Source organism: Plectrocnemia conspersa, unplaced genomic scaffold, assembly GCF_051122295.1.
Source record: "Plectrocnemia conspersa isolate PC_06_02 unplaced genomic scaffold, ASM5112229v1 ptg000014l, whole genome shotgun sequence".
Taxonomy (NCBI): Eukaryota; Metazoa; Arthropoda; class Insecta; order Trichoptera; family Polycentropodidae; genus Plectrocnemia; species Plectrocnemia conspersa.
In genome coordinates, this window is record NW_028277178.1 from 23,575,672 (window position 1) to 23,585,000 (window position 9,329).

Consider the following 9,329-nt stretch of genomic DNA (forward strand, 5'->3'; position numbering starts at 1 on the left):
CACCCATCGTTATATAATAATTAGAATTATATTTAGAATTTTAAAATGTATATCTGCTTTTGTATTAAATAATTATCAATATAAAGTATATAAATAGTATAAGTATATTTTTTCAAAAACAAGTTTGTTATATTGTAGATCATAAATTATTTAATTCATTTTTATTTATTTTACTGAAATATAAAGGTGTTTAGTAAAAAATTTCACTTCAATAAATAATTATAAATTATTTGTTATTAGTTTAATGTTCAGATTGGTAATTCAAGTACTTTACGGCGCCTTCCTGGTTGGCAACTACTGCCGATATGTTATCACTTCGGGTCGTGTACTTACATGTATTGTTACAAACGCGTGTTACTTACAACACGTCTTTTAAATATACCTAACGTTTAAAAACCAAACTACAATGTCCGTCATAAGAAGGATTATTAAAACAACTAATACTTATCCACCAGTTGGACCATACAGGTATTAAGTATATTTTATTAAATATAAATCCACAAAAATCCCAAGAGACTTATTTTTTCAATGTATTTTAGTCAAGCCGTGCTGGTCGATAAGACACTTTATGTTTCTGGTTGCTTGGGATTAGACAAAGATTCGTTGAAGTTGGTGGATGGTGGCGCAGCATCGCAAACGAGAAAAGCCCTCAATAATTTAGGCGCTGTCTTAACTGCAGCTGGTAGTAGTTACGAAAGTGTGGTGAAAATTACTATTATGTTGAAAAGTATGGACAGTTTTCCCGATGTAAACTCAGTTTACAAAGAGTGTAAGTTTTGAATATGTTTAAAAGAATATTATTTATCAATGACGCAAATTATTTATTACTTAATGTTGACAGTTTTCTTGAATAAATTTCCTGCTCGGTCAACATATCAAGTTGGAAAACTACCCATGGACGCTGAGGTGGAAATTGAAGCCATTGCTATAGCGGCACCAATACACGATATAGATGATTGACTATGTAAAATTTGAAATATAGTTATCATTTAAAAATAGTATTTTATTAAAAAAAACATAAAAAAGTGATTCCAAACCAGGGATACGCTTAGGCAATTTGTCATTTAAGGATAGATGAATAAAAAATAATAATAGAGGGGAAAATACTTAATTTAAACTGAAATCGTTTAAATAAACCAATCTTTAAAACCGCTCGCATTTAGAATATTAAAGGGTTCGCAAAAACACACTCTCTTCGAGCGGTGATCAAAAACTTTCACTCTTCACTTCGAGCAGTTCCCTTTACATACGCTTCACTTCGATACGGTTCTTAACCTCTTCATCGGGGTATATTTTAAACTTACTGGGTCCACGGGAAACTTTCTTATTACCATATTTTTTTTGTACATTCTATATCATATGTTACGCTGATGACACGGCAATATTTATCAGCATAAAAAATGTTTCTAATTGTTTCCGCAGACCGTAATTATTTTTTGTTTCTGAAGTGCTGCTTTAAATATGGTTTCGGAATATCGAATGAAAAGAGTAAGAGAAAGAACAAATGCCTCTCTGACACTTCTTTCGATTAGAATATTTTCTATTTGTTCTCCATCAATGTTTGAGAAGTCTTACATCTGCCCTATCGAACTTAGGCCCTTTATAAGATAAGTGTGTTTTACGCGATCGAATTCTTTCCCAAAACCTAAAAAGCAGATGTAAACAGATTTGCATACTTCGTGACATCTCTGAAATAGCGTCTGCATGCAGAAGAGTACTTCTCGTTTATCCAGACCTTTCTTGCTATATTTTTTTCCAAAATCAGACTCCTCAAGGAAAATAGGCCCCAGAAATTCGTCCCCTCTTCCCCCCCCTCACTCGGCAGGCGTCTATGTATGTCACATATATCATAAAGACGATGGCTACTCGAATTTTATATATACTATAAAAAAGAAAAATCTTTATCACAAGCGCATTATTTAAATGCAGATATCCACAAATATTGTAGTATACATTTATCTAGTGTTTCTTTTTAAGATTTATTTCTCGATAAAAAAATTCCAAATCGAGACTTCTCCTTTTTTTATTTAAAATTTATTTAGTACAAATATTTTTAAATGTTTTATAGCCGCTGCATAAGAAGGGTGAGTCCGTGTCAGATGTTTTAAAATACGCAAGTTTTTTTGCAAGCTTTTAATATAGATTTTAATATATTTGAAAAGCAAAAATTTTTTTACGATTTTTTTAGCTTCTCTATTTTTGTTCTGGTAATCTAAGAACTACGTTAATTATCAAATAAATAGGAAACTTGGCAGATTACAAAAAATGTATGGGGGGCTTTCCACAGAGTTACGTAGTAAAATTTGCCTGTCAACAAACTTAAATCTTGTTTTTTCAATAATCATTATCTTTTTTTTATCTTTATCGAATTATGATAAACGTAGTAAAAACTGTAGAGTATCTCAATTGAGAAAGATTACACTATTGACAGCTGAAGGGGCTTTAAAATTTTAGTTAAAACAATTACAAAACATTGATTCAAAGTTAAGCTTAAAATTTCAATTGGCAATTAAGGAATAAATAATGTCATTAATTGAACATTTGAAAAATCTAGAATCTTTTACCAATCATAGGAAGAACTAGGAAGAACGGCTTATTTAGATTTTCTTTGAAGGCGAAAATGTGTAAGACAGGTAAAAAATCTTCTCATACTATTTAATGACTCGATGGATTATATTAATCCTTGCGAGTCCAAAGAATCATTAGAATTTTTAGAGTCCACTGAATAAATGAACATTTGTCATTAGTTCAACAATTTAATTAAAAAATCACTCAATATTTAAATTGCCGGACAAAATAACAAGCAACTTCTTTTATATTTTAATTACTATGAATAATGTTATTTACATAGTGATAAATGATTGGCTGTTGGCTAAGGATACAAACAAAATCATTGGAGCAGTTTTCTTGGATTTCAAGAGAGCCTTCGAAACAATAGACAGAAAAATAATGTTAAAGAAATTGGAGAGTATAGGTATAAGTGATATAGTTTTAAGATGGTTTAATAATTACTTATATAAAAGAAAACAAAAAGTTAAAATAAATAATGTATATTCTGAAGAGAAATTAGTGTCTTATGGAGTACCACAAGGGTCTAAATTGGGACCATTGTTATTTGTTTTGTATATTAATGATATAGTTAATAACGTGAAAAAATGTAAAATTCATCTATTTGCGGATGACACATTAATGTATTGCATAGGTGATAACATTAAAGAAATTGTAAATAATTTAAATAATGAATTAAGTATATTAGAAATATGGTTAAAGAATAATGTACTTAAATTAAATGAGAATAAAACTAAATGTATGTTTATTAATTATAAAAATGTGTTAGATAATAGTACTAAAATAGTAATAAATAACTCTAGTATAGAAATAGTGGATAATATAAAATATTTAGGAGTAATTGTTGATACAAAATTAAATTTTAAAGAACATTGTAATTACATATTAAAAAAAATTAGTAGAAAAATAGGTTTATTATCTAGATTAAGAAATATATTAAGTATAAATACAAAAAAAATAATTTACAATAGTATAATATTGCCCCATTTTAATTATTGTGCAACACTATTAAATATGTTAAATAAATTAGACAAACAAATGTTGCAAAAATTACAAAATAGGGCAATGAGAATAATCTTAAATAAAAATAGATTAACTAATTGTAAAAGTATGATTGATAGATTAGAATGGTTGAATGTTCAAGAAATATTGAGTATGAATGTTTTAGTATTTATATATAAGTTAGAAAATAATATGTTACCAGCATATTTTAATAAGTATTTAATAAGAAATAAAGATGTACATAAATATAATACTAGAAATAGAGAAAATTTAAAGATAATTAAGTATAAGAAAACGAGTACGGCTTGGGGAATTATGTACGGAGGTTTTGATTTATATAATAGTCTTCCAAGAGAAATCCGAAACAGCAAAAATATAACGGGTTTCATAAATGGAATAAAAAAACACCTTCGTACATATAGAAATGAATTATAATATTAAGACTTTATTATTGTATATTTTTATTTTTTCTTTCTGTTATGTATTTTTTATATATTTTTATATATGTTTACTAAATTTGTTAGATGTAAAGATTAGCTATTAAGCTAAATAAATTAATAAAATAATAAATAAATAATAAATAATAACATGTTTAAATATAGGCAAAAAAATATTGCAAAAATAAAAGCATTAAAGATATTCCACATATATAAAGATATGTATATACAATTATATTCCTTTTATATTCTGTATTAGATATTAACTTAACAAATTATTTTATGGCATCCCTTGATTCAAGACACCTAATTGTCTCAATGTTCATTGAGTCCATTAATGGATTACTACTTTTTCTTCCGATGTGTCAAGTTTGTTTTTTATTCTCATAATTGTATTTTAATTTTGCTTCTCATGTCTATTTAAATGGTAATAAATGATATTAATTCTATATGTTCTATACAATTTACATTAATGTGCAACAAAGTGCAAGTCTAGGCATAGATACTTTGTTTCAAATGTTTTCAAATAACTGGCACGAGCACCTTCAGAAAAGTTTCTTATCTGAGTGTCTTCCTTTATTAATTATGCAAAAATAAGGCGAGTTCGAGCATTAAAAATTTGTAAACATTTTTTTGTCATTCCCAAACCCCTATTAAAACCTTCCAAGAAATATGCATATTCAAAATGAACATGCCTTTACTAATGCAGCGTTATAAAAAGGACAATCTTCGTAAACTTTTTAAAAATATACGTACAAATTTGTTGCTGTATAAAATTTCTCAATTTGACATTTTTCTCGAGAAATTCTCGAGAAGAAACACTATAGACTAATATCCTGACTGTCTGATTTTATCTTTTGAATCAACTTGTTTTTTTTATGCTACACCGCTGCCAGATACTGTCATCTCAATTTTGATATAATAAAACTAAATATCAAATATTTCTCTCAATGTATATAGTAAGTCTCAAAGAGGTATATATATATATATATATATATATAAGAATATTATTTATTTAAAATAATGGTTTTAATAATTATTAAAAATAAAACTATAAATAAGATACTAAGCGTTTATTAATCGAACATATTACATCGCACGAAATTTTAGAACTTCATATTTATTATAACATTTAAATGTTAGAATGTTCTGATTGAAAATCCTTCATGTAGTTCGTCAAGATTTCCACTTCCCTAATGGATACCGCGTTATAAACCGAGGCTCTAATTCCACCGACGCTTCTGCAAAAAAAATTATAAATCTCTACTCTAAAATTCCAAAATTTATCACTTTATACCTATGTCCCTTTAACTGCAGAAGTTCCAGTTTTTCTGCCCCCTGCAAAAACGCATCCTCAAGTTCCTCTTTGACGATTCTGAATGTGATGTTCATTCTGCTTCGCACATTTTTGTCCACAGTGCTCACGTAAAATCCGTTCGAATTGTCGATTACTTCGTACAATAAACTTGACTTTTTCGCAGAGTTGCACTCCATGCTTTCTACACCGCCATTTTTCTTGATCCATTCGAAAACTTCCTTCATAACGTATATCCTAAAAAATACAAATTAAACCTGCTTAGTCGGTTTCTACTCTGAACAATATATTAACAAAGTATTGTTTTTTACGTAAAGCACGGAGGTGTATTATATAAAGAATTTTCCTTGGCGTTTATTGTAAAATCTAATATAGTCGGTGTGTAAGGCAGAGATGAACCCAGTAGATCTTCTCTGACTATGACCAAAGTAACGCCGGCTGGTCCAATGTTTTTCTGAGCTCCAGCGTAAATTAATCCAAACTGAAAAACTAGAACGTGTATTTAAAAATGCATTAAATAATCAATAAAATGAGAAAGTAAAAACCTTCGATATATCCAAAGCTTTAGTCATTACGTTCGATGACATGTCGGCAATTAACGGTACTCCTTTTGTATCAGGCACGTATGGATATTCAATACCTAAATATAAAGTTATGTTCAATACCTCTTATAAAGTTACATGCTACCGCAAATATTTTATTATTATTTGTAAAATATATTTAATAAGTATGTCTTAAGAGTAGATATATATATATATATTGTATTATTAAGTCTTTAGAAATTCCTAATGCTTTCTCGCTCTGGCACTCACTACCTACTACGCCCCTACCCAGTGAGCACCCCCCCCCCTTTCGGGAGAGGGTGTATAAGGGATTCCACAAAGTTATTTTTACCGTTTTTTAACAAAAATATTCACAAGACTCCATTTAAAAATAATTTAGTAAAATTTTACTTTTTATGGAATCATATTTTTTTCGTACAATTTTTTTCATCTAATCATAAAATAAGATAATAATAATGTTATCACAAATGACCTTTGAATGTTTTATGAATATTTATCTTGAAATTTTCATTGAAAACTCTAAGCTATTTTATAATTAAGATTTATTGTTTTATGAGTTATGTTTATGAATATTCAAGAAACTTGTTATCTCGATGATAAAGTAATGAAATAATATTTTATTTATTACTTGTTTTTCAATCTAATATTTTTTTAATTAAACAAGTGTTATGTCAGGTGATATAATACCAATAACAGTCACAATAGCGATGATTTTTTTAAATATGAATAACTCAATAAGTACAAACACGTGTAACATATTTATGAATTGCATAATACTTCACCTTCGACTGTTTCGTTGAAACATATATGAACATAAGAAGCATTTGCATCCAGCTTCCATGTGTTAACATCAGGAATGGAAGTGTATTTGCTGCTGTTTGGAATCACGTAGTTCACTTTACCATATTTAGTAGCTTCCTTTGCTGCTTTTGCGGACCATGTTCCTATAAACAAATTGTATATCAAACTTTGTTAACTTATATATTTAAAAAAACATAATATTTACCAGTTATTACATAATCGGCTACTCCTGTCTTTGATATTAAATTTAGGGGAACTGCTGCAAACAATCCTGTTCCGCCGCCTTGCATGAAAATTATTTTATAATTACTAGGTACATTCCTGGTGAAAAATAAAATCGTTTTTTAATAAATGATTAGATTTTACAATGTTTAATTAATAAAATATATACAATAATTCTCTGATGAGCTGTTGGCATCCATCGTTAATTTTTTTGTAGTCTCCGGATCGATGGCTCATTTCCATCACACTTATCTTGGAGTTTTCATAACCGATTAGCTCATTTTGTACTTTTGCAAGAACCTGAAATATATTTTAAAATATAAGTACATAATAAGTCAGTTAATTAGTAACTAAAAAACCTGAGTTCGAAATGTTTATTAATTTAATTGGTGTTCGGAAGACTGATATTAGTGATAATTACATAATTATACTTCCGATTGATCATCACAAATTAGGTTTTCCTAGATTTTCCTTACCTCACGGATAAAAATCGCGATTAATATGTAAAATCAAATAGAGCTTGTTCATGCATAGTAACATCTACTAATTGTAAGGTTTAATAATGGTTTATAAATAATAAAAATCACTGATTTACAGACTGATTTTAGTCTGGTGCTTTACTAATTACTTAGTAGTAGTTGATTATGTTTACCCCAATGGGGTAAACATAATCAACTACTATTAAAAATGTATGTTTAAAAATATATATAACCATTAATAAAACTCTAAGAAAAATTAAATCAAAAATAAAAATAGTTAGGAATATCTAATTACATATCGATGGCTAAAAATAATAAATAATAAAATTGCTAACTCTGTATTTGACAACTTCACAGGAGAAACAAAAAACTAAATAGACATCGACAACTTGAAAATAGGAAAATAAAAATATATATAAATTTTCTTGATATGAATTTTTTGTTTAATTGGAGATTTTTGAGCATGTGTAATTCAATTAAAGGTACAAGAAGACATTGTTAGTCATTTTCACCTGAGCTAGCAAATTTACACTTTTAGCCATCGATAACACGACTTAAACATATTTTTTATAATATTTAACAAGCAAATTCCGTAAAGGAAAAGCTAAGATAAACTATACTATGCATCAAGTAATTTTGTTTAAATTTTCTGTGAAAACTGTTTTTTACATGGTTAAAAAGTCCATTAAAAATTGATTCATTTCTTAAAAATGTAAAAAAAAAACAAAGATAAAATACAAAAGAGTGGTGTTTTGACAATTCGCTGTAATTTTGACAAGTGTATTCAATGCAAAAGCCACGCTCGCTAAATGTGATGGAGTGTTTGCATAAATGCATGTACAATTTACTTTTTGTTGAAAGAGCTCCGTCAATTTGTCACGTTTTCGTCGAATGTTCGATTGTTGCGTTCGATTCAAGATTCTGAACCGAATATTGTATTAAATAATATATCAATGAAATCCAATACCTTCTCTAATCGATTAGCTGTGATTTTATCGTAAATTTATTTACCTCCTCTGGAAGTTTTGCGGGACCGGCACCGAAATTGACGACAGGCATGTCTGCGCGGTCAAGTTCACGCGATAAACTGAACCACGGACCTCTCCAAACCAGTTTGTTTCTGTACAGAATATATAATCACCGGGCTTTATCGCCAGACAGAAATGCTATACTTTTGACTCGTGTGTGTGCATTAATATATTCCACCGACATGGAATATTTTCGATTATATATAAATTCCTTTCTTATTTTGTAAGAATTCAATCAATTTTAAAATCTAATAATAAGGAAATGTAATAATTAATTTTTATTTCCGGCGAACCATATGTTGAGAACCACTTAATAATGGCTTGAATTGATGCATTGCTACATTTATAACATGTCTAGAAAAATTTGTTAAAATATTCGGACCACATCCAAAGATACATAAGTTTGTCTGGTAGTGAAACTGCCTGATGAAAGAAATATAAAATATATTTATAAAACCTTCGCATTTGTCTAAATATAATTAAAAAAAAAAAAAAATTAAAATAAAATGAAAATTCATACATTTATTTAGTCATCTCTTAAAAAAAAAAGCAAATAAAACACTAAGCATATATTTTTAATTTGACATGGAAACGAAAACATACACAGGACGCCAATTGGCGTCTGCGGTAGGTAAAGTGTTAACAGCTCCTTAAACAAAAAATTATCACCACTCTCAATTTACACATTTAGCGTTTATTTGTATTATAACCATATTTTTATTAAAAAAAGGAAGGACCTATTCCTTATGGCCAAAACAAGGTGACACTCTGGTAGCACTGACGTGACGGCGACAATTTTTTTCAATTTTTTGCTTGTTCGCAACGATTCATTGTTTGCGAACAAAAAAAAGCAACTCCACTGGTCTCACCGTGTGTAAGGCAATATTCACAACAACGCCAAAATCTCTCTTCTC

General features: G+C 28.5%; 2 protein-coding genes across 2 annotated transcripts; one reads left to right on the forward strand and one right to left on the reverse strand.

The window, feature by feature from the left end:
- The first annotated feature begins 307 nt into the window (after nt 1-307).
- Nucleotides 308-996, forward strand: UK114 (reactive intermediate imine deaminase A homolog UK114). The gene is made up of 3 exons (XM_088203791.1): nt 308-468; nt 540-769; nt 842-996. The coding sequence occupies exons 1-3, from the start codon at nt 407-409 to the stop codon at nt 958-960; spliced, it is 411 nt and encodes a 136-aa protein (XP_088059917.1). The 5' UTR covers nt 308-406; the 3' UTR covers nt 961-996.
- Nucleotides 997-5,065: 4,069 nt separating this feature from the next.
- On the reverse strand, nt 5,066-8,476 carry LOC148226556 (phosphoserine aminotransferase). The gene is made up of 8 exons (XM_088203255.1): nt 8,399-8,476; nt 7,078-7,208; nt 6,892-7,007; nt 6,668-6,829; nt 5,868-5,962; nt 5,634-5,803; nt 5,305-5,559; nt 5,066-5,248 (listed from the first exon to the last, which is right to left on the reverse strand). The coding sequence occupies exons 1-8, from the start codon at nt 8,444-8,446 to the stop codon at nt 5,140-5,142; spliced, it is 1,086 nt and encodes a 361-aa protein (XP_088059381.1). The 5' UTR covers nt 8,447-8,476; the 3' UTR covers nt 5,066-5,139.
- Between the last annotated feature and the right edge of the window lie 853 nt (nt 8,477-9,329).